Source organism: Cervus elaphus, chromosome 1, assembly GCF_910594005.1.
Source record: "Cervus elaphus chromosome 1, mCerEla1.1, whole genome shotgun sequence".
NCBI lineage: Eukaryota > Metazoa > Chordata > Mammalia > Artiodactyla > Cervidae > Cervus > Cervus elaphus.
This window is the reverse complement of record NC_057815.1, coordinates 64,517,088-64,543,907: the sequence shown is the minus strand read 5'-3', so window position 1 is coordinate 64,543,907 and position 26,820 is coordinate 64,517,088. Positions and strand designations below refer to the sequence as shown.

Sequence of the window (26,820 nt, the reverse complement as noted above, 5' to 3'; positions counted from 1 at the left end):
AAGTTTTCTGCAGCTTCTGTAATAAGGATAGCGTGAATGAGTAAGGGTAAAAACAAGAAAAAAAGACTCTGGTATCTGTAATCAGGGAAGGAGAATGTTGGCTAAGAAACAAAAGTGACAGCATATATGGTAAGAAGCAATGGGATTTTTTTTTTTTTAACAGATTAAATGCAGGTCATGAGAGAAAAGGAGTCAAAGATGACACCAAGATATTTGGCCTGAACAACTGGAAAAAGAAGCTGCTCTCAACTGAGATGGGGAAGAACATGAAGGAGGAGAAAAGCTGAGAAAAGCTTCAGAAGCTAAGTGGAAATCTAAATAAACCTGTTGATATATTTAGATATGAGTCTAGAGTTCAAGACAGATTTTGGCTGCTGATATAAACTTATTGCTGTAAACAGATAATAGCTATGAAGCTGAGATCACTAAGTGTTCATAAAGAGTGGAGAACCAAGAACTGAAATCTCAATAATAGAACTTCTATCACATATGACAGATATCTAAGGAACCCCTCACTAGCCTTGGCTGGATGCAGCAGCATAACATCCTCTTCTCACTGGAAAGTATTTTTGCATATCTCAATATTCCCACATATCTGCTATAACAAGCACTTAGCTTTGTAGGAGACAAAATTATGACAGCAAGAATTTTTGTTCTTCACAGGTTTATCTTCAGTGCCAAAAAAAGTGCCATGTACCTAGCAAGCACTCTCTAAATGACTGTTAACAATCTCATACCTATTGCAACTTTACCCTCAGTAAATATGGATTTCTCCACAAAACCAAATATATTGACTTTACATCTGAGTCTCTACATTTTCCTGGCTTACTCTGTATACTTTCAGAACATAATCGATCACTTTGTGGCTTGTCCACCCTTTCTAAAAAGAAAAATGCACCTGAAAAATCCTATTTCTTTATCCAAATGCAGATTTACAACAGTATCTGAATTTTATTTCTGCTGAGGCTCATCAAGAATATACCCTTCCCAGAATCAGAATTTCAGAGTGGGAAAGAGAATGGAGACAGGCTCCTTCCCCTCATACTCAGGATGCAGGAACCTGCTTGTAGTTAACGTTTTTTCCAGGGTATACAGTTTCAAGAGCCAAAGTGTCATCACTAGACAACTGAACTTATTGCATTTTCCCAAAAGTACTTAAATGGCTTTTCATAAACAGAAAGTACTAGTCGACACATGCATCTGTTAGGTAGTTAGAATAGGAAAGAGGAGTCCAGAATGGCAGTGGCTAAAAGACAAGGAAGGGAAAAGCTTTCGAAAATAGAACAAAGGAAGGTCCGAGGACTGGAGTGAGGACCTCAGGCAGAGCAAACAGCACTCCTAGCTCGCCCAATTTACATAGGAGAGGCCCAGGGGGAGGAGAAAAACATATAAAAAGAGGAGCCAAAGGGCCAGGGCTCTCTCACTCACTCTCACTCTCTGGCATGCTCTCTTTGTCTCTCTTCTCTTCATGTCTTTTGGGTCAGCATGCCCTCACACCTCAAGGATGTATTTTCCTTTATTTTCTAAATAAAACTGAGCTGTAACATGGAACTGTAACATTGGTCTGTCTGAGAGCTGCAATGCTGGTCCATTGCTTAATTTTTTCGTTGTGGCAAGACAGAACCAAGGAAATTACACACTCCCCCGACACATCTATTTTGTAGTCTATATCTATATTGTAAAAAGATATCATACTGATGGATTTTAAGATTAAGACCCAGAGACAAGAACACAGTCACTCACCTGAGGTCCTTTAAGGATGCAGCTTATGGGAAAGAACCTATTAGAGATGTATTTCTTATTTATACCTGCACCTTTTTTAGTTCAGGCCACATTTTCTCTCTCCTGACTCATGCAGAAGCCGCCTAATTGGGCCTGGGTATGGGAGGTAACTGACTGTGCCCCCATCCTTCCCCACTCACCACACCTGTGTCACCTCTTTCCTGTTTTCTGCAGTTCTAGCTCTGCCCACAGCCCTTAGTCTGAAGTAGAATTCTTGGCTCTGTCCTTTAGTTTCATGCAGTCCCAGTGGGAGAAATCTGAGAAGGTGAGAGCTTAGAAAGGAGCAGCTGAATTTACCCTGACAAACCTCTGATCTTCTCCCAAAAGGATATGGAAGCAGACACTACTGCACTTGGGAAGGGCTCTTAGGGGGATACTGAAGCCTTTTAATCTCTCCTCTGAGGGTTGACGCTATGGGGCTCCCCTGACCCAGGGTTCTACTCCATCCCTGGGGTTTCCAATAGCCCATGTCCTGTCCATGTTTAGTGGTGCCAATTCATACCTCCCAAAGGTCATTGTTTGCTATCCAGAGGCTGAGAGCACTTGGTCTTCCACATGCCTCCCCTTATCCCTACCCTACCTTACCTGTGTCTAAGAAAGAGAGCTCCATTCATACATATAAACTATAATCAAGTCCTACTTCATAGGAGTTCTGGTTGAATCAGGTCAAGGCCAAGATCATCTCTTGGGTATTTGTTTTGCATACATGTTACATATTGGCATTGATTTCCAGCTTACAAATTTGGAAAGGCAATTTGTCTGATCTTATTCTGTTTCTTATCTAAAATGGAGATCATATTCTCAATTTCTCCTAATTTACCTGGATGATATAATTATATATATTAATATTCAAGAAGTCCTATTGTAATTATTATCAGTAAATAATTACCAACCATCTATTAAAAATGGTTGATCTTTGTATCTACAACTGACTTTAATATCTGCTATTTTGCAAAGTCCTGAGTTGGAAGCCTGTTTTTATCAGGATTCCTCATGAACATTACCTGTCCTAATTCCCCATAATACTTTAAAAAAGTAATTTAGAGTTATGTACCTCAATCACACCCACCCTCTGCCTATAGAGGTATCCTGGACCTAACTTATCTTCCCTCTTTGTTAGCCTTCAGGGGTAGTTTATTCAGTGACCCCAAAACCCCCACAACCTCCAGCTCCAAAGATATGTCTGTTATCCTGAGATGTTAAAGTGAAATTCCTACATAATACCTTTACATTTGGAGCCTAAGTTAACCAAGTATAGGTAGTCCAAAAGGTGGCATAAGGAGCAAATCAAGCAAGACAGAAAAAAAGGCCTTTATGTTGAGAGAAATCTATGATGGAACAGAGGACACGCTATTAAGCTAGAAATACCATGCTTACAGGAAACAGATCTAGGACATGGCCAGCAAGGCTGAGTTGATACAGGCTTAAATGAGTGACTACAGCTCATGGTCAGAACAACCAGGCAAAGCCAGATAAAGCAGGCTGGCCTTGAGGGAACAAAATAGCTTATATTTCCCCCTAATTCCATTCTGAGGGGATAAAGTCTGATATTATGGGGAAAGTGATGAAAAAACATGAGTAGGGAGGGACTGTGGCTTATATAATTGTTGGAGATAACAAATGGAATTGAGCTGAGATGTTCTAGTATTCTATTTGTGTCTTCCTGACTTTCGTGCATCAATATTTACTCACATTTATCCACATGTTTAAGTTTTCTCATATTCTTCATTCTGCACAGTTCTGTGCTGCTACCTTGTTCAGTTTTCTTCTGCTTTAAGAACTTTTAGTTTGCTTTTAGTGCAGGCCTAGTAGTGACACATTCCATCAATAATTATAAAACTCTCTCAGTCATCTTTAATCTCAAAGGATACTTTCACTGGGAACAGAATTCTAGATAAGTCACTTTCTTATCTATTTAAAGCTGTTGCTCAATTTTATTCTGCCTTCTCTTTTTCTCTACATGAACAGTGAGTGTTACATTTGAATTCATTAAATTCATGGGACCAAGAGTGTCTTTCACTCACTCCAACACTTTTTTTTGGGCTTGTTTCCCTCCTTTTTTGGCTTTTAATTTGTTTATCTTTGGCTAGCTGAGTTTTTTTATCACACAGAAATTTAGACCAGGTAAGGACTTTGCAAAAGTTTCTTAATTTTTTTCAGAATAAAATTCAGAGTTCTGGGCAGAGAGTTGACAAGATATGTTTCTCAAAGATTGTGTCTCATTTCTATGATAAGTACAGAGGAAGAAGGTGAGGGTAGGATCAGGGAGGGGTATGACAATAATCCAGAGATTATATTGTCTCCTAACCAAGGTGCTAATGTTGCATGAGGTGAGAATAAGATTTTGCATTATTTCCAAAAGTGTTAATGGGATTTCTTAAAAGATTAGAAGATGCAAGAAGAAAGAGCTTCAAAGATAACATTGAGACTTTTGACTCAAGCAACAGGAAGGAAGGAGTCTTGGGATCACTGAGTAGCACTAGGTCCTACACTCAAGCACTGTTCTTGCTGCTTCACTGATGATACACAGCTCAGCACACTCATTTGGGATGCTGGCAAGTCCTAATTTTTAGTCGTCTAGAAATATCATCACTAGGCCCAGACCACTGCACCAGGTTTCTTTTTCCTAATCTCATATTCTGTGTGTGATGGTAAAATGTCATCTGCTTATAGGCTGCACACATTTCTTGTTCATGCTTTGTTCATATGCCAAACTCAAATGAGCTAGTACAGAAGGTAACTTCTCTTTTACTGTGAGTGACTGATCATGGTTGCTCTGATGTTAGAGGTATTACTTGACTTTGGGAGCCTTGTAATATTGGACTTGTCCTGGAAACAAGGCCAGTCCTTCTTCACTGATGATGTATATGACCTACAGGCTGTGATACTCCTTGTGTAAGTCCTCAAGAGGATAAGCAGACCTCTGTTTTGGGAACTGCTTCTTTTCAGGCATGTTACTTTGTCTATTGGGCTTTCTAGGTGGTGCTAGTAGTAAAAAGGCCACATAATGCAGGAGACTTAAGAGATGTAGGTTCAATCCCTGGGTCAGCACAATTCCCTGGAGGAGGGTATGTCAACCCACTCTAGTATTTTTGCCTGGAGAATCCCATGGACAGGGGAGCCTGATGGGCTACAGTCCACAGGATTGCAAAAAGTTGAACACGGCTGAAGTGACTTAGCATGCACACATTGTTTGTTAATGTGTTGTTAGAATTTACTGTAAATTTTAAGCTTTCCATCTGTCTCAACTATGGTAAAAAAAAAAAAAAGTTTTGATCTAGGGAACTATTTCTGTGTGTGTGTGTGTATGAGAGAGAGAGGGAATTATGAGAGCAAAGATAGAAAAAAGCATTAAGTAGGTCTCTGGGTTCTTGCTACACCCCCCCCCCCCTTTTTTTATGGCTTCCAATGTTTCCTGTTCCATCTGACATGGACTTTTATATGTCAATGATAAAAAATGAAATTTGTAGAGATAGACATATATGTATATTTCATAAACAGTAGTCTAAGAACCCACCTGCAATACAGGAGACACAGGAGATGTGGGTTGGATCCCTGGGTGGAGAAAATCCCTTGGAGTTGGAAATAGCAACCTGTCCCAGTATTCTTGCTAGAAAATTCCATGGACCGAGGAGCCTAGCAGGCTACAGTCCAAGGGGTTACAAAGAGTCAGACAGGAGAGAGCACCTAAGCACACACACATGCATAGTCTCTGAACAAACAATGGGATCACAGGGTAAAAGTGCAAATATGCTTTTGTGGAAGACATTGTATGATGGTGTACTAGTTTGCTGGGCTGGTATAATGAAATACCATTTGTGTGAGTGTATGCATGCTAATTCACTTCAGTTGTGTCCAGTTCTTTGTGACTTCATGGACTATAGCTCATTAGGCTCCTCTGTCCTTAGAATTTTCCAGGCAAAAATACTAGAGTTGGGTGCCATTTCTTCCTCCAGGGAATGCTCCCTACCCAAGGATTGAACCTGCATCTCCTGCATTGGCAAACGTGTTCTTTACCAATAGCGCCACCTGGGAAGCACAAAGTACCATACACTGAGTAGATTAAAAAAGAGAAACAGTGGCTTCACAATTCTGGAGTCTAAAAAAAGTCCAAGCTGAGGTCCTGGCAGGGTTGGTGTCTTAGAGTTTTATTCTTACCTTTAACTTGGCATTTTTCTCACTCTACTTTCACAGGGTGTTCCTCTGAGTGTGCCCATGCCCAGATTTCCTCTTCTTATAAGGATTTATGTTAGAATTCCTTTTTTTTTTTTTTTGACTGTGGCAAAACACACATAACTAAAAATTTAGCTTCTTAATCATTTGAGACTTCCCTGGTGGCTCAAACAGTAAAGGATCTGCCTGCAATGAAGGAGACCCTGGTTTGAACCCTGGGTCTGGAAGATCCCCTGGAGAAGGAAATAGCAACCCACTCCTGGCGGACTATAGTCCATGGGGTCGCAAAGAGTCAGACATGGATGAGCAACTAACATTTTCACTTCCACTTTAACCACTTTGAAGTGTATAGTGCAGTAGTATTAAATACATTCATATTGTGCAATCGTTGACACCCATCTTCAGAGTTCTTTTCATCTTGAAAAATTGGAATAACAGACCACCTCACCCGCCTCTTAAGAAATCTGTATACAGGTCAGGAAGCAACAGACTGGTTCCAAATTGGAAAAGGAGTACGTCAAGACGGTATATTGTCACCCTGCTTATTTAACTTATATGCAGAGTACATCATGCAAAATGCTGGGCTGGATGAAGCACAAGTTGGAATCAAGATTGCTGGGAGAAACATAAAAAACCTCAGATATGCAGATGACACCACCGTTAGGCAGAAAGCAAAGTTCTTAGAATTGTATCAGACTAAATTAAGGATTTTTAAAATCAATTCCAATTTATCTTATATAACTTTATTTTTACTCTAAACCCCATTATGGATGGAAGATTCAGGGAGAAAAAATTGAAGGAAATGACATTTTGCATAGCTGAGTTTGAGTATAGTTTTACTTGTTATACAAGGAAATATTTAAGAGTATTTAGTGTTTTACTGTCACAAGACTAATTAAGTGGGTGTCAACATTTAAAAGCCTCAGTGGGTACCAGGCAGTCAAGGCGAACAGAGCAAACCTAGGTCTGTGTATTTGACTTTGTGCAGAGAAGCAAAGAGTAATGTTTTCTGGACAGAGGTTGGTACCTTTTACAAGTGAGGCACAACTGCAGAAGTCCTTTGGCTTTTCCAAGAACTTGCTCATGTTACTCTTCCTGCCTTGTTACCCTTCCCATGGGCCATTCAGTACACAACAGAATACTGTTTTTAAAAGATAAGTTGTTTTTTGTGTGCCAGGAATTATGCAGCATTTTAAGTTCATTATCATTATATTCTTATAATTAACACACGAGGAGCTACTATCATTACTTCCATTTCTAAGAAGAGACTGAAATTTAGATTGTGCAGTACATCCAAAGTCTAGAAGTGACAAAAATGGTTCAGATCCATCTCTACCCTTTATTCTAAGTCCAGAGCCCAGGTTCTTAAACTATTCATACTTGTGTCACATAACACTTTAATAAATAGAATGATGCTTCCTTCCTTAACTATTCCCCAGTCTTTATTTTTTTCCATAAAGACTTGTAGACTAAAAATGTGATGACAGTGTATTTTACTTCCACCCTGAGTATGGGTAATAGAAAAGAAAGAAATTTGTGTGAAGGAGAAACAAGGTGTTGGCTTTGAAATAAGAGGGATATTCAGGTATTGGACTTAACACACCCTCATACTGCATTCACAAGGGTATCTTTCCTCTTATCCTGAGATAACTCTTTCACTATGAAAGGGCTCAATGATGACTATAGTTGACAAGGAATTAAATACTGTAATTAAGCTTATATCCTGATTCTGATAGGCCTGGGTATTGTCATGAATGGTGGTCCCCAGGGTGGAGGAGAAGCGCACATATAGGTAGTATTTTTCTTCTTTATCTTTATACAGTATTGAATGACTGGGGATAAAGAAACTAGGGACTGCCAGTAGTTGGTTTTAATCTATAGTAGAACTAACAGGTCATCTGTAGAGAAACACCTTATGTGGGATTTTGGAGGATATTGGCTAGAAAGTTCTTAGTACTCATCCTTGTGAATTCGATTAAGTACAGATTAAAAGCCCTGAATCTCCATACACACACTTTGCTTCACATAGTGTAAATGGACTTCTGGCTAATGCCAAAGAATTATCCTGCAACACAATTTCCTTGTTCATGGCCATCACCACGGCTGAGGGAAATAACATCATTTTTCTTTATTTTCTCAAAGCCCAAGGTTTGGTCAGGAGATAAAGTAAGCTTCTAACTCTTATTTTATAGTATATTTTCATCAACTCCTAATACAAGTTAGCAGACAAATTACATTTGGCATGTTCATAGAACACAATATTTCCCCAGCAAACAGACTTGCTTTTGGCACTGAACTCCAGGACCCTTGATAAGGAGATGGGAAATGAGCACCTTTCACCCAAAATAATGAAAAAGAAGTATTCCCAATCAAACCTTAGGCTTAGGCATAATATCCTGAGGAAATAGAAATTTATACCTTGCTTGGGGGGTGGGGGTTAAGCTAAACTTTAGAAAGTTTCTGATATATATGGCTTGAACTTTAGTTCTGGCTTCATTATTGAGTTCTTTATACATTCAAATACAAAGATGATTTGTTATATTTTAAGTCAGCTTTGTCATGATGAGTCACTTCAGTCATGTCTGACTCTGTGCAATCCTATGGACTGTAGCCCACCAGGCTCCTCTGTCCATGGGATTCTCCAGGCAAGAATACTAGAGTGGGTTGCCATTGCCTTCTCCAGGGGATCTTCCCCATCCAGGGATCAACCCCCCAACTTACATCTCCTGCATTGGCAGGCAGGTTTTTTACCACTTGCACCACCTGGGAAGCCCTAGCTTTTGAATTTTTGTAATGGGTTGGAAATTGAGAAGGTTAAATGAGCATGTTAGATTTAAAGTCTGAAACATCAACTAAAATGGACATACCATAAGTGAGTGAAATTGCTTCATTCCATTTGTTATCACAAAATATAGGTTTGAAGTAGCCATCACATGATGGAACTTCTATGATCAATGAAGTTCATATATTTCATTTTGATAACTTATCCATAAGAATTATCCAAGGATATCTAAAGTTTTATCAAGGTTTGCATCTACCACTGGGAATATATTTATTCTTACCACCTTTACTCAGTTCTCTATCCCACCTCTTTCAAGTGAATAATCCCAGTGTTACCTTCTTGCTTCTGTCATTTTACTTCAGTTTGGCTGCTGTGCTTCAGGTATGCCATTTCAGAGACTCCAAAATGGAATCTCTTAATATCCTTCTGTCTCTTCCTCCCCACTCACAGTCAACTTTTTTTTATGAGGATAAATGGAAATGCAATATCCCACATATCTATTTAAATGGGAGAATGACCCAACTTGAGGACTTCAACACCTTTCTAAAACACCCACTCACAGTCAACTTTATTATGAGGCACTGTGGGATATTGCATTTCCATTTATCTATTTAAATGGGAGAATGATCTGGCTTGAGGACTTCCACACCCTTCTAAAACAGTTTACAAATTCTGTTAGTAAAGGTCTGGAAAAATTAGAATAATTAATCTGAGACTTGGAATGGGACTCTACTACCCACAGGAGTTATATTTTACCTTCCAGAAACTATGTAAAACACTCTCTCCAAAGAGAAACCAGAAGTCTTTTACCAAAAAAGTCAAAGATATAAATGATCCTTCTTCTGTTGTCTGTATGCTTGTGTCTGTTGCACTTAATTTTATGAACTCAAACAGTAAAAGGAATATTGTACAAAAATTCAAGCCCCTGATTTCCTCTTTCAAATATTTCAGGTATTCTCCTTTCTGGAAATCCATGGTCAAACAGATTATGTTCTAGTGTTCCTCTTATCCCCCAAACTCTGGTAAGACTTGGTTATATGGGTCTTATTTCATTGACTTCCCTGGTCAGAGCCTTTTCCTGCCATTATTAAATATCTGTATGTCTCATACATGCAGAACGCTCACTTGGATTGAGCCCCTGACTTTAGAATGTGGAGAAGTCTCTCTCGAATTTGTTTAGTGCGAACAGCATAGACAACTGGATTGAGGATGGGTGGGATGAGGAGGTAAAAATTGGCCAAAAGGATGTGAATATGGGGAGGGACATGATGGCCAAAGCGGTGAGTGAGAGAGGACACAGCAATGGGTATGTAAAAGACAAGGATAGCACAAATATGAGAACTGCATGTACCTAGGGTTTTAAGCCTAGCCTCAGGGGTGGCCAGGCCCATTACTGTTCTAAAAATCATCGCATAGGAGGCAGTGATGGCTAATGAATCCAGGATCAATACCAGGAAGCCAATTCCCATTCCATATAAGTTGTTGACTGTGGTGTCACCACAAGCCAAGGTAACCACGGCCATGTGCTCACAGTAGGAGTGGGTAATGATGTGGGTCCGGTAAAGGGGCAGCCTCAGACGAATCATTATAGGCAGGGGTCCAATGTAGAGTACTCCACGGAGGAGAGCAGCCAAGCCCAAATGTCTCACTGCTGTAAGGGTGAGCACTGAGGTGTGGCGTAGTGGGTTGCAGATAGCCACGTAGCGATCAAAAGCCATGGCAAGGAAGATGCCCGACTCAACAGTGGCAAAGCAATGGATAAAGAACATCTGGGCCAAGCAAGCATCCAGGTCAATGTGGTGAGCATCAAACCAGAAGATGGCTAGCAGTTTGGGCATGGTAGAGGTTGACAGGACTAAGTCAATGATAGCCAACATGCACAGAAAGAAATACATGGGCTGGTGCAGGCGGTGCTCCAACTTTATCACTGCCAGGATGGTCACATTCCCCACCACAGCCACCAGGTACATGGAGCTGAAGGGGATGGAGAGCCAGATGTGCAGAGATTCCAACCCTGGGATGCCAGTGAGCCAGAAAGAAGTAGGAACCAAGCAGGCATTATTAGATTGGAACATGTTTGAGGGTGTAGAGTATCTAAGGGACAGGAGCTCTTAAGTTTTAGATTTTTACTCCTATGACAGATACTGCCTCGGGAAACTGTAGACGACTAGAATCTTATTTCCATTCAGGGTCACTGGTGGAACCTACAATAAAGAAGAATTTTGAGTACCTACTTGAAAATTGACATTATGTATTTTATAAAAGACAATGCCTGAAAACACCCAATGGTATATTTAGAAGCAGGTATGCTCATGACTTCTACTGCTAAATGCTCTTCTATTTCCTTTAGGAAATGGTTCCCCCAAACAAACTTACTTGGTCAAAGGGGATGAACAATTTTAGGGACTTCTGCACTGGAAAACATAAAGTTCAACATGCAGTGATTAAATGTAAGTTCATGTAGTAATGCTTAGCCTAATGCCTGCATTTGCTTCTCTTCACTGTATACAGAGTAACACCAATAACACTGGCTAGCTATTTGAAATTCCCTATTTTATAATGAAAATTTGGAAAAATGTGCTCAAAAGTAAAGCAGTGTTTATGTATTACTGCAATATGATGTAAACGTTTTACCAGGTAAGTGAGGGGTAGATTAAAGAATGATAGATTAGAAGAAGGTAGATTAAAGTACAATATAATTTTATTAAAATATGTGTTATATAGGTGTAATTTTAGATATAAACATTATTTTAATTTTCTTTTTGTGTATGGGTATATTCTGCTTTTGAAAAATAGTTTTAAAAATCTTACAGGATTATATTAGTGAGATACAATTCTCTTTTCTTTAATGGCTTAATAATTAGATTCAACAATCTGACCAAACCATTGAGTTCTTTAAAAGATAGCTGGCATACGACCTAATGTTTCAAAGGAAAATATCTCATATAAGGTTGCCCAGATTTTCATGGTTAGAGAGATGAACAACAGCTAGAGTAACCCTTCTTAAGAAAAATTAAGGACAAACTCTATTAACCTTCCTGAGAATCTGGGCATCATCTACAATTTGAGATAAGTAAAAGATGAGGTATGTCTTTTTATGAGCAAATCTCACTGGACATTTGCCCATTATCTGATAATCATGATTAAAAAAAAAAAAACTGACAGAAAACATTCAAGACAACCCTTTTTACTGACCACATCCTTCTTGATGTTTATTCTTTGAAGAGACAGGAAGATCTGCATTAAACCACCGTCCATCATTTGTAAAGCCTTGTCCATGTTTTGCTCTTCTGGCCCTCAGTTACCTCTTAAGAATAGCAATGGCTTCTATTGCATCACACCCTCAGGGTTCAGAACTTGAGGGCACAGGGTCTAATTTGGGTCTTGTCCTGTCTTGGGCTTGCTCTCCTCATGGTTCCCATTCAGTTCAGTTGCTCAGTCATGTCTGACTCTTTGTGACCCCATGAACTGCAGCACGCCAGGCCTCCCTGTCCATCACCAACTCCCGGAGTCCACACAAACCTATGTCCATCGAGTTGATGATGCCATCCAACCATCTCATCCTCTGTTGTCCTCTTCTCCTCCTGCCCTCAATCTTTCCCAGCATCAGGGTCTTTTCCTATGAGTCAGCTTTTCGCATCAGGTGGCCAAAGTATTGGAGTTTCAGCTTCAACATCAGTCTCAACAGGTCAGACTTCCACACTTGTGTCATTGTGTCATGGTGACTTTCTTCACACAGCTACAATTTCTGAGATATCTCACCACCACCCTGGTTTTCACCCAGGTATCAAGTCCCATCCCAGAACATTCCTCCTCTACAAAGCCTTCTTTGACTACCTACTCATCCACTCATATAGAGACATCACTGAATTCTTACCACTCCCATCACATCAAGTCCATGCACATTTTAAACTATTCATGTCTAAAATGTAAGTAGCAGTTACATTTCCATAGCAAATGAGCATAAGAAATGCCTCTGTGTAACCTCACGGATTCTATATTCAGGCTCCAATGCACAAGTTTTTTCTTTTTAACACTCAATGTCTGATCCAGAAGTAAGTAACTCATGAAAACCAAAAAGTGGTTCACACGTGTTGTTTTGTATCAACTCTGACTTCAGCAGTTCTGTGAATTGAGTACTTGAATAGGCCAGTAAGTGATAACATAGGTGAAGTTACTTCCTCAGGGATCTTGATGCCTCAGTCTACCCATTTTCCATAAGACTATCAATGGCAATGGAGAAGGGAATGGTGACCCACTCCAGTATTCTTGCCTGGGAAATCCCATGGACAGAGGAGCCTGGTGGGTGGCAGTCCTTGGGGTCACAGAGAATCAGACAGGGGTCACAGAGAATCAGACAGGGGTCGCAGAGAATCAGACATGACCGAGTGATCAAACAACAGCAATCAATGGCAAAGGGTAAGTAGAATGAAAAATGGTGAGGCTCTTGGCAACTGGCAACAGTTTCTTTTTCCATATTCTTTCTGTTCACTATAGAGCAGAGAGTAGAGTAGAAATTTACATCTTGCAAACTGGAATAGTTTCCTTTGTTTCAGTGTCATGTGGGACATCTGTGAAGATTCCTCAAGTCCAGGAATTGTAGATGAGATAGGGATTTATAAGAACCAGTAGTCAGTATACAATTTCATCTAACAAAAGGGACAATATCTGGATGTTCTCTAAAGATATTGTGCTAGGCTCCTTTCTGCTTTAGGATGGTGTTCTAATAACTCAAAATCAGGGTAGTCAAAAGAAATCTGGGTTTAAGTCCATCCCATGAACACTAACTTTGATTTGTGCCAGACCCAGTTTAGTCAATAAAATTGTAACTGAGTTTTAGGCTAGGACCAAGAATATGAACATACGTATAAAAATAAAATCAACCAAGTTGATAATTGGCATCTTAAGTGGTGGTTTGAACTAGGTGTGGCACTTAAATTGTGTTACTTTATCTAGAACATTCCAGAGAAACTGTTTTTGTATTAGTCCACATAAGGGCATCTTTACCCGGATACAAGAGATGTGCCTGAAAGTCATGGAGGAGGCATCCTGATGGTGGGTCCAAAACTCCTGAGAGAGATGTTTTGTGGTGGTGAGATAAATGTGGACTAGAGGCAAGACAGTTGAATTAGTATTGTAACGAAACCTGTTTCTGGCTCTGTGACTTAGAATGGCAAACAGGCAGTGTAATCTCTCTGCCTTTGTTTTCTGTTTTATGAAATAAAGGGAGTAATAGCTACCTTAAGTTGCATCATGTATTAAAATGAACTGTTTATAAAAGAGTGTGTGCACGCAAAGGCGGTGAACTCTTAGAGAGGCGAGGCGTCCTAACAGGCATCATATTCCCTCCTTACCTGCTCCTCTCCTCTGTTCTTTGCCCTGTTCCAGAGACCACTGGGGTTTCCCTGGTGGCTCAGATGGTGAAGACTCTGCCTGCAAAGCAGGAGACCTGGGCTCAATTCCTGGGTCAGGAGGATCCCCTAGAGAAGGGAATGGCAACCCATTCCAGTATTCTTGCCTCCTCCTCCTGGACAGAGGAGCCTGGTGGGCTACAGTCCATGGGGTCACAGAGTTAGACACAGCCGAGTGACTAACACACAGACTAGAGAACACTGACACAGTGCTATTTTCATGTGACCTTGATAGTTTCATATCCTTCTTTCCCAATTGTATAAATAGCCTTTTAAACATGGATAAAAAATAATCAAAGAGACCTGAGGATGGTGTAAAGATCCAGTTTGGAAAGAAGATTGCCTGACTGTGGAGCAGAATACAAATGGTCCAGTCAGGATGAAATGGTTCAATCTCTTCTCTCATGTACTAGGGGAGTACTAGGCAATAAAGCTTTCTACCTTGGGGTTTAACCTTTTCCTTATTCATTACCCAGTCCAATTTATACTCAACTTATTTCTCCCACTTTTGACTAGAACTGTAAAGAAAGCAAGCCCTGGGTGGACCAAAGACAAATGTAGCCTTTGAAAACTGGAGTCTGATTCTAATTACTTTGTCTTCATCTTTGGAATGTACTTACCCATTTGGGCGATATCCACAGAGCTCTAGGCTCTGTTCATTACAGTTGTCGTCCCTTGTCTGGATGATTGGATGAGTTTAGTTCACAGTCAAAGGGAGGCTATGCCCTACCTCTTCGACTTTTTTTTCTTCTTCTGTGTTCCCTCTATTCAGGTACTGGAAATAGCCAGTTTCTTCCACGGGTTGCATAGAGAAACCTGGGGCCTTCCTTCTGGGTTTTGAGTTACCCACCCCCACGGGAATAGTCTTCACTCCTTACTCTACTCTGCCTCCCAGGACTAGATTATAAAACTGATTCCTACTCTCCTCCTGGGGCTGTTGACTAGCCCCAAGTGTCTGACTATCCTTCAAGGCTTGAGGTACTCAAGGACTCTACAAGTCACACTGGGAGAGAGTTCACAGGAGAAGGGGGTGGGGAACCACATACATCAGATACTGGTGTAACCAATGTAACCAATAGGGACACTTATTTAAGTTTTTAAATACTATAAGCAAAGGTTAAGATGGAGGCTATACGAATAAAATGTGTGCTGAGTTGTTTCAGTGTCCAGTCATGTCTGACTCTTTGCAAACCTATGGACTGCAGCCTGCCAGGCTCCTCTGTCCATGGGATTCTCCAGGTGAGAATACTGGAGTGGGTTGCCATGACCTCCTCAAGGGAAGAGGAAGGCTAGTTTCATTTTTTCCACTAAGTGTCACAGATGTATTGGACAATATTTGTCATTTTTTCTGCTCATTCTTAAAATTCCAGAAGGAAAATTATCAACCACCGTGCAGGCCTCATAAATCCTGTTGTCTCCTTGTTTTCCAAAAGTGGTTGTCCAGGTTATGTTTAACCCAACATTGAGTTCATTTGCTAAATTGCCCTACAGTTATTTAAGAACTATTCTTTATATAGATGAGAATTAAAATGCAATATTTTCATTTTATTTCTACAGAGTGAACACTAATATTTGAACAATGTATCCAGCATATTCGTTTTGAACAATTTATCTCCAATTTCTTCTGGGCTTTCCTGGTGGCTCAGATGGTAAAGAATCTGCCTGCAATGCAGGAGATCCCTGGGTCGGGAAGATACCCTGGAGAAGGAAATGGCGAACCACTCCAGCATTCTTGCCTGGAGAATCCCATAGACTGAGAAGCCTGGTGGGCTATGGTCCATGGGGTCGCAAAGAGACCAATTTCTGCTACCATATACTTAATGTGCTTAATATGCTTAAAGTGCAGAGAGTTAAGTCAGAAAAATCTGAAGCTGTTCCTACAGGAAGTTCAGATGTATGTTACACACAAAGAGGTACTTTGACAATCATCATTAGTGATTCATAATATTTCATCTTGATTAGAGAACCCTCCTTGAGATTTCTTAATTATTCATAAAATGCTCTCTCTCTTCTGTATCCTTATAAGCTATGCCTTAACTCTTAATTTTGAAAATTTTATTTATTTTTGGCTTTTCTCTAGTTGCAGTGAGTAGGGGTTACTCAAGTGTGCAGACTTCTCATTGTGGAGGCTTCTCTTGTTGCAGAGAAAAGGCTCTAGGAACGCAGGCTTCAGTAGTTGCAGCTCGTGTGCTCAATAGTATTGATAGTTGTGGTGCATGGGACAGCTTGCTTCATGGCATGTGGGTTTCTCCCAGTGCAGGGATCTAATCCGTGTCTCCTGCAATGGAAGGCAGACTGTACCAATGAGACACCAGGGAAGCCCCTGCTTTAACTCTAAATCAACCTCGTCATTGGGCTGATCAGTTTGGTAAAGAGGAGAAAGAGAAAAATAAGACACTCACATGCCATTTTGAAAGTTTGTGAGACACTGATCACTCTAAATGTTAACAAAATGATTGTGATTGCTTTTATTATAAAGCTCTAGACAATCTTTCATCTCTGGGAAACATCTGCTTTATCACACATTAAGATTCCCTATTGTAGATTATTACTCTCTCCCTGGTACAGACTCAGGTTAAAGGAATCAATTGTTAGCATCTTAGGCTAAACTGGAAGGACATAGAGATGTAGGATTCAGGAGTTAGGTCTGATTTTAAAGCTCCTTTTCTCCCCCCACCAGGTTTATTGACATAATTGGCATTTAGGATCTACAATGTGTGTGTGGTGGGGGGAAAGGCAGGAATTCTGGGGAGTACTCGGTGTGAAAATAGCCTCCAGGAGGGCTCACATCACTAAGATCTGACCCCTACCCAGGAGCCTTCAGGCGCCAGTGCTGGGATGCCTGAGACCAAACAACCAGCAGGGTAGGAACACAGTCCCACCTATCAGCAGCATGGCTCTCTAAAGTCTTCCTGAGCCCATAGTATCCTACTAAATACATCCTGACAGGGACCCGCCCACCAAAGGGACAAGACCCCAGCTCCACCCATATACATGTATGCTATCTACAAGAGACCCACTTCAGATCTAGGGCCACATACATATTGAAAGTGAGGGGATGGAAAAATGTATTCCATGTAAATGGAAATAAAAAGACAGCTGAAGTAGCAATACTCAGACAAAATAGGCTTTACAATAAAGAATGTTAACAAGAGACAAAGAAAAACAGTTTAAGTATTTGTCTTATATAGAGTTGCTCCTATGTTCTGTGCATATATGCTAACAGATGTAAAGGGAGAATTAGTAATGCAATAGTGGGGGACTTTAACAATATCTCACTTTGGTGAAGGGAGAGTTCAATGTAATTAAGCACTCATTTTAGAAAAAGGTTTTCTGCTGGCCACAAGGAGCTGATGTTGTCATGAAGGGATCTAGTGATTTTCTAGATGAGGAGATGCAAGGATTGGGATCATGAAATTAGTTCCTGAAAATATCTAAGTAAGGCCTGTTCCATCAGCTTCTCCAGAGCAGGAAGTGCCCGCTCTTCCCTGAACAGTACAGGGTTCAGTCTCCGCAGAGGCAGATTGCAAATGCCCTTGGTGTTTGATTGCTGGCAATGCTCTTGGCAAGGACCAATTTGTAGTTGACAGGGCCCCCTTGTGGTTATAAATTTGACCATACTTTGGGATGCATTTCACAACCATTTCCCACGTTGCTGTGAAGGCTCATTCCTAGCTCTGAAGAAGGTTTTGCTGATAGTCCAGTAATTGCACATTGAGTGGCCTAAGTCTTAATAGTCAAAGATCTCTAGACACCTGTCTTCTAGTTATGGTCCAGGAAAATATTCCCTCTAGTTGCATCTTCCCATATGTAGAGTTACACTATTATAAACATTGGTCACATTGAGCTATACATTTGATCAATTGCTTCAAGTCTAGTTATCATTTTTGTTGGAGGCTCAGTCACACACTTGGTAACATAAGAAACAAATAATGTGGCTAATAACATTAGTGGAATTATAGGTAAATATTTCAACTATGAGCCTCCCACACCAAAGCAGTTATTTAAAAGATTGTCAAGACTAGGGAATGGGTCACTTAAGGCAGAAATCTGATTTTTCATATGGTTAATCAAATTTGTTACATTAAAGGATTCATCAGGTATGAAAACACAGTATTCAGTTTGAATTATGGTACAGGTACCTCCCTGAGATGCTGCAAGGATGTCCAGGGCTGTGCAGTTTTGTAGCACCACCTTCTTCATCATAGAGACCTCAGTAACCAGGCTATTAGCCTATTGAACTCTATCATTCAAAGCTTATGAAAGTTGTTAAGGCTTTGCTATGGCAAATTACATCCTCCAATCCCATTGAAGGCACACAAGAAAATGGCTGCTAAATGGTCATACCAGCAGAATACAGATGTCTTGACTCATTGGGTTCACGTCAATGTTAGATTGCCTCAAGTTACCTCTAATTTGTTATGTATATAACCTTGAGTTCATGGGAATCCCACGGGAAGGTGTAGCCTTCCTACACCTTCCTATCCATCCTGGTAGAAGCCAAGCCATAAATTAGTACCACAAACCCACAGAGTTCCATACCAATTATACTCTCTAAGGGTAATAGGCAGCATAGTTCATGTGGCACCCAGCCTAGTTTCTTAATATTACTAGATCGATCATTCTTAGTATGATTTCGGAGAAGGCAATGGCACCCCACTCCAGTACTCTTGCCTGGAAAATCCCATGGACGGAGAAGCCTGGTGGGCTGCTGTCTTTGGGGTCACACAGAGTTGGACACGACTGAAGTGACTTAGCAGCAGCAGCAGTATGATTTAACTGTTGCCAACACAGTGGAAATTTTAAACTTAAAAGACCATAGCCTGGTGTTAACTAGACAGATCCATCCCATAATTGTGGGAGTTTTCCTTTTAGAAGACAAGAGTTTACAGTTTTTGACTGAGACTTAGCTTGTCACTCTAAGCTAGGAGAAAACAATCTGTGGTCAGGGTCAGAGCAGGTATTATTAATTGTCCAGTTGAGAGGATACCATCTAGTAATACCACGAGTAGACAGAACAGGACTGAACTCTTTTCTAAAATAAATTTCCTAGGGGGCATCCAATCAGATCCCTGGAGGGGAGGGATCTTGCCCCCACCAAGGCAACCCAGGAGTACAAGACACAGGTAATTGGTCACAACCCAACAACTGGATTGAGTTTGAAACTAGCATAGAATCATGTCCATAATGGACTTTGTATATAAATCAAATGTTTTCTAAGAAGTCAAGAAAACATTTTAAATGATCATATGAATCAAGTACAGGATCTTGGGCAAGCTATCTACTTCTGATGTCGTCATCTTCTTATCCTAGTGTGGTGCAGTTTCCTCTGCTTGAACATTGTTTTACGATGTGTATGAAGTCAGCAGGCCTCTCTATAGAACAGTCTGGTGTAGGGGCCTTTGGAAGCGGGAGTTAATTCAAGAGTAAATTTCCCTTCAATTTCACTGTGCATGAGCTAGTTAACTTGGCCTTGGAATATGGAATAAAGCAGGGCAAAGGCTAATAGAGTTTTGCGAAGAGAACGTGCTGGTCATAGCAAACACCCTCTTCCAAAAACAGAAGAGAAAACTCTACACATGGACATCACCAGATGGTGGTCAACACCAAAATAGGATTGATTATATTCTTTGCAGCCAAAGATGGAGAAGCTCTATACAGTCAGCAAAAATAAGACCAGGAGCTGACTGTAGCTCAGATCAAGAACTCCTTATTGCCAAATTCAGACTTAAATTGAAGAAAGTACAGAAAACCCCTAGACCATTCAGGTATGACCTAAATCAAATCCCTTATGATTATACAGTGGAAGTGAGAAATAGATTTAAGGGACTAGATCTGATACAGTGTCTGATTAACTATGGACGGAGGTTTGTGACATTCTACAGGAGACAGGGATCAAGACCATCCCCATGGAAAAGAAATACAAAAAAGCAAAATGGCTGTCTGAGGAGGCATTACAAATAGCTGTGAAAAGAAGAGAAGTGAAAAGCAAAGGGGAAAAGGAAAGATATTCCCATTTGAATGCAGAGTTCCAAAGAATTAGCAAGGAGAGATAAAAAAGCCTTCCTCAGTGATCAATGCAAAGAAATAGAGGAAAACAATAGAATGGGAAAGACTAGAGATCTCTTCAAGAAAATTAGATACACCAAGGGAACACTTCATGCAAAGATGGGCTTGATAAAGGGCAGAAATGGTATGGACCTAACAGAAGCAGAAGATATTGAGAAGAGGTGGCAAGCATACACAGAAGAACTGTACAAAAAAGATCTTCACCGTGGTGTAATCAAGACATCCTGGAATGTGAAGTCAAGTGGGCCTTAGAAAGCATCACTATGAACAAAGCTAGTGGAGGGGATGGAATTCCAGTTGAGCTATTTCAAATCCTGAAAGATGATGCTGTGATAGTGCTGCACTCAATATGCCAGCAAATTTGGAAAACTCAGCAGTGGCCACAGGACTGGAAAAGGTCAGTTTTCATTCCAATCCCAAAGAAAGGCAATCCCAAAGAATGCTCAAACTACTGCACAATTGCATTCATCTCACACGCTAGTAAAGTAATGCTCAAAATTCTCCAAGCCAGGCTTCAGCAATATGTGAACCATGAACTTCCAGATGCTCAAGTTGGTTTTAGAAAAGGCAGAGGAACCAGAGATCAAATTGCCAACATCTGCTTGATTATCAAAAAAGCAAGAGAGTTCTAGAGAAACATCTGTTTATTGATTACACCAAAGCTTTTGACTGTGTGGATCACAATAAACTGTGGAAAATTCTGAAAGAGATGGGAATATCAGACCACCTGACCTGCCTCTTGAGAAACCTATATGCAGGTCAGGAAGCAACAGTTAGAACTGGACATGGAACAACAGACTGGTTCCAAATAGGAAAAGGAGGACGTCAAGGCTGTGTATTGTCACCCTACTTATTTAACTTATATGCAGAGTGCATCATGAGAAATGCTGGGCTGGAAGAAGCACAAGCTGGAATCAAGATTGCCGGGAGAAATATCAATAACCTCAGATATGCAGACGACACCACCCTTGTGGCAGAAAGTGAAGAGGAACTATAAAACCTCTTGATGAAAGTGAAAGAGGAGAGTGAAGAAGTTGGCTTAAAGCTCAACATTCAGAAAACTAAGATCATGGCATCCGGTCCCATCACTTCATGGCAAATAGATGGGGAAACAGTGGCTGACTTTGTGACTCTGCTAGTTTAGAGGACCTGATAGAAAGGTCCATCCATCCAGGTTGGAGACCATCCCTTAAATTAAGTCTTTCTCCAGTCTTGGTTGCAGGTCGTGAGACCTCTGATCTTCATTCATAGGTAGATTACTGAGAAAAGCTTCAGAAATAAACTTAGAGTGTCCTTCAATAATTCAATTAATTTTTACATTAATACAGCATAACATCAAAGAACTATCTAGGAAATGAGTCTTAGTAGATACAGACCTCCTGTAACAAACTGGGATTTAACATTCATTGAAACTTTTCCTCCTTAAAAATTACCCTCATTATGACCAAAGTAACACTAGTTAGTTTGCAAAATAGGTCTGGTCTCAATAAACTTGGCCTGATGAGTTATATAGCCATAATTGAACATAGACATTTTTGCTTTGCTGAAACTTTTATAAAAGTGCACCCCAATGTTCATCGCCACACTGTTTATTATAGCCAGGACATGGAAGCAACCTAGATGCCCATCAGCAGACGAATAAGGAAGCTGTGGTACATATACACCATGGAATATTACTCAGCCATTAAAAAGAATTCATTTGAATCAGTTCTAATGAGATGGATGAAACTGGAGCCCCTTATACAGAGTGAAGTAAGCCAGAAAGATAAAGAACATTATAGCATACTAACACATATATATGGAATTTAGAAAGATGGTAATGATAACCCTATATGCAAAACAGAAAGAGAGACACAGAAGTACAGAACAGACTTTTGAACTCTGTGGGAGAAGGTGAGGGTGGGATGTTTTGAAAGAACAGCATGTATATTATCTATAGTGAAACAGATCACCAGCCCAGGTGGGATGCATGAGACAAGTGCTCCGGCCTGGTGCACTGGGAAGACCCAGAGGAATCGGGTGGAGAGGGAGGTGGGAGGGGGGATCGGGATGGGGAATACATGTAACTCCATGGCTGATTCATATCAATGTATGACAAAACCCACTGAAATGTTGTGAAGTAATTAGCCTCCAACTAAAAAAAAAAAAAAAAAAAAAAAAGAGCCTCAGACTGAACTTTTAAAATAAAACCTCTCAGGGCTAGGAAAGTCAAGGCCAACGGCTTATCATAGGTTTCACCTAACAAATCTAGGTGAAGACCTCCCTTCTTTTTTTTTTTTTTTAATTTTTTTTATTAGTTGGAGGCTAATTACTTCACAACATTTCAGTGGGTTTTGTCATACATTGATATGAATCAGCCATAGATTTACACTTATTCCCCATCCCGATCCCCCCTCCCACCTCCCTCTCCACTCGATTCCTCTGGAAGACCTCCCTTCTTAAGGTCTTCAAAATTCCTTGAGATTTCTTTACAAGTTAGTGAGATAACCCTCCTAACTTATCTGATAAAGTTACTTGAAACCTTAAGAGTTTTCAATCTCTGAAGGGGTCAGATAGAAAAGATAAATGTTTCAATTTGTTTATAAAGTATACTTTTGCCAAGTTACTATCATAGTTTGAGGGGAAGGTTTTTCTTATACCTAGAAAACACAGATTCAAACCATTAATTTTTCGGACAGAAATCAAAGAAGTTATAAGCATATTCACCAGTTCATTCAGTCCTTTTGTTAACCTTTGTGTAGTCTTCAGGTTTTCCATTATGTGTTAGTTGCTCAGTCTCTTTGCAACCCCAAATTCCTTTCTATAAATCTCCTCAAAGAGGAAGCATTTTTGCAAAACTTGGTTAGTACTGTGACAACACTTTAAGATAGCAACTAGGATTATGACTGATAACATTTTACCCAGACATATCAGAATTTTAGGAGCTCCATATAATTTCTAGGACAACTATGTTAGTAACATTTATCATACAATATAACCCAAGATTTATTACTCACTTGACAATACTTCCCATGTAATTCTGCATACAAAATGAATCTAATTAGTGTAATGTCTCTCTTTTGGATGTTTCAGGGGTTCTCTGAAGCATCCTAAAATTAGCTAGACATCAAAAGTGATTCATTAGAATGATTCAGGAAGTTTTGTTAACAAGTTAACAAGATCAAAAAGGTTTAGAACATTCAGTCAGATAGGACTATAGAACACTATGAAACAATAGCTATTCACTTAGCCAAAGTAACAATAAAGGATTTCAGAACAGATCATTTAAGAGAAGAAGAAACTTAAATCTGTTATCAAAAGGCGGTTCAACATCTGAAGAGCATGTTTTCTCTTAACAGAGAGAAAAGCCAAAATCAAATTTTTGCACCGGCTTACTTTTAAATTAAACAACTCAATTTATTTTAAACTTAGTCCTGACCATGCACAAAACTCTTTTTTTGGGTCCACAGTCCTGACCATGCATAAAACTTTTCTTAGGGTCCACTTTCCACAAACCTTCTAATCACTTTCTGTACCCATTACTTTGTTCTCCCATCCTGAAACAGCTACCTATAGGTCAGACCTACTTTCTTTACCCCTCATGAAATGCAATTCTGTTCCTTCTACCTTCTTTACTGAAAACATCCTACTTTACTTAAGTAACCAAAAACTGATCTTTATATTAGCCTTCTATACATTGACAAGCATAAGTACCAGTGCTAATTTCTAAAAAACATTTGCTTTCTTATAAAGAACATCTCAGGATGGCACCAAACACATTCATTAATAGTCCAAAGGTGATCAGTCCTGGGTATTCATTGGAAGGACTGATGTTGAAGCTGAAACTCCAACAATTTGGCCACCTGATGCAAAGAGCTGACTCATAGGAAAAGACCCTGATGCAGGGAAAGATTGAGGGCAGGAGGAGAAGGGGACGACGGAGGTTGAGATGGTTGGATGGTATCATTGACTCGATGGACATGGGTTTGGGTGGACTCTGGGAGTTGGTGATGGACAGGGAGGCCTGGTGTGCTGCGGTTCACGGGGTCACAAAGAGTCAGATATGACTGAGTGACTGAACAGAACTGAATAGTCCAAAATCTCTTTAGTTTCTCTTTAAGAGGAAGTTAATGTTCAGTAATGAATGTTTCAGAATCGTATTTGGAAATACGATTTCCTGAGGTGCATGCATACTCAGTCATGTCTGACTCTTTGTGACCCCATGGACTGTAGCCTGCCAGGCTCCTCTGTCCATGGGATTCTCCAGGCAAGAATACTGGAGTGAGTTGCCGTTTCTTACTCCAAGGGATCTTCCCAACCCAGGGATTGAACCCATGTCTCCTGCAGTGGCAGCAGATGCTTTACCACTGAGCCATCTGGGAATCCCAAATTCAATACACTTTCATCACTTAGTTTAGCACAACCCTATAGAAATTCAAGCTATTCCAATCTGGAGACACTGTTCTAGACAGACATTCCTAAAGCATAATTATTCTTCATAGGGTTTATCTAAATAGCTCATATCTCATTTATATATTTTTCTTAGAAGTTTCTTCAATTGAGGTAATTTCATTGCTGACAAACTTGTAACAGATATAACATTATTTAATGCATATTAAACCTAGGCACAATGAAAATTTTCTGCTTAATGACTCTCAGAATGTCTATATTCAGTTCAGTTCAGTTGCTCAGTCGTGTCCGACTCTTTGCGACCCCATGAATCACAGCACACCAGGCCTCTCTGTCCATCACCAACTCCCGGAGTTTACTCAAACTCATGCCCATTGAGTCGGTGATGCCATCCAGCCATCTCATCCTCTTTCGCCCCCTTCTCCTCCTGCCCTCAATCCTTCCCAGCATCAGGGTCTTTTCAAATGAGTCAACACTTCGCATGAGGTGGCCAAAGTATTTGAGTTCCAGCTTCAGCATCAGTCCTTCCAATGAACACCCAGGACTGACCTCCTTTAGGATGGACTGGTTGGATCTCCTTGCAGTCCAAGGGACTCTCAAAAGTCTTCTCCAACACCATAGTTCAAAAGCATCAATTTTTTGGTGCTCAGCTTTCTTCACAGTCCAACTCTCACATCCATACATGACCACTGGAAAAACCATAGCCTTGACCAGACAGATCTTTGTTGGCAAAGTAATATCTCTGCTTTTTAATATGCTATCTAGGTTGGTCATTACTTTCCTTCCAAGGAGTAAGCGTCTTTTAATTTCATGGCTGCAGTCACCATTCGCAGTGATTTTGGAGCCCCCCAAAATGAAGTCTGACACTGTTTCCACTGTCTCCCTATCTATTTCCCATGAGATGATGGGACCAGATGGCATGATCTTAGTTTTCTGAATGTTAAGCTATAAGCCAAATTTTTCACTCTCCTCTTTCACTTTATCAAGAGGCTTTTTAGTTCCTCTTCACTTTCTGCCATAAGGGTGGTGTCATCTGCATATCTGAGGTTATTGGTATTTCTCCCAGCAATCTTGATGCCAGCTTGTGCTTCTTCCAGCCCAGCGTTTCTCATGATGTACTCGGTATATAAGTTAAATATCAAATAAACATTAATACCAGGTATTTAATACTGAATATTTCTGAGTTCACATGGACCTGAAATTCATTTAGGTTAATTTCTCTTGGATTTGGAATTGTCTAATTTGTAAACACTTACTTTTCTTAGGTCAGTTAGATAGAACTCATTTACAAAGTAATCTCAGCAATCAGCAACTTATCCAAAAACAAAGACATACTGAGACATACATATATCCAAATGGACACAAAAAGATCTCACAGCTTTGTTTTCCAAACTTAGTTATGAATCAGATATCACAATATAAAATTCACTAATTGTAAATAAAAGTTGGAATAGGAAAATTTTAAAAATGGTTTCATTCCCCTCTCTCTCTTTTTTTTTTTAGGAATTATAGATAGTTTAAATAAGTGATCCAGAGAGCTCTAGTCTCAAGGCATAGGAGGAGTTATTTCCTCAGGGCAAGAATTCCTCAGAAGAAAAATTATGACCAACATAGACAGCATATTAAAAAGCAGAGACATTACTTTGCCAACAAAGTTCCGTCTAGTCAAAGCTATGGTTTTTTCAGTAGTCATGTACTGATGTGAGAGCTGGACTATAAAGAAAGCTGAGCACTGAAGAATTGATCCTTTTGAAATGTGGTGTTGGAGAAGACTCTTGAGAGTCCCTTGGACTGCAAGGAGACCCAACCAGTCCATCCTAAAGGAGAACAATCCTGAGTGTTCATTGGAAGGACTGATGCTGAAGCTGGAACTCAAATACTTTGGCCACCTGATGCGAAGAGCTGACTCATTTGAAAAGACCCTGATGCTTGGGAAAGATTAAAGGCAGGAAGAGAAGGGGACAGCAGAGGATGAGATGGTTGGATGACATCACCAACTCAATGCACATGGGTTTGGGTAAACTTGGTAGTTGGTGATGGACAGGGAGGCCTGGTGTGCTGCAGTCCATGGTGTTGCAAAGAGTCGGACACGACTGAGTGACTAAACTGAAGAATTCTAAAGATATTCTTTTTCCTTCAAGCTTTCTCTGGAGTCTAAAGGATATGGTAACCATATTATCAAAATCATCATATTTTTCTGTGATCATAGTTTTA

The 26,820-nt window shown here is 40.1% G+C and overlaps 1 protein-coding gene across 1 annotated transcript; it reads right to left on the bottom strand.

Moving 5' to 3' along the window:
- Nucleotides 1-9,858: 9,858 nt before the first annotated feature.
- On the bottom strand, nt 9,859-10,812 carry LOC122703968 (olfactory receptor 52M1-like). The gene has a single exon (XM_043918649.1). The coding sequence runs from the start codon at nt 10,810-10,812 to the stop codon at nt 9,859-9,861; it is 954 nt and encodes a 317-aa protein (XP_043774584.1).
- Between the last annotated feature and the right edge of the window lie 16,008 nt (nt 10,813-26,820).

Bases quoted from the DNA above. Each gene is read 5' to 3' on its own strand.
- LOC122703968 (XM_043918649.1), bottom strand. From the start codon at position 10,812: ATGTTCCAATCTAATAATGCCTGCTTGGTTCCTACTTCTTTCTGGCTC.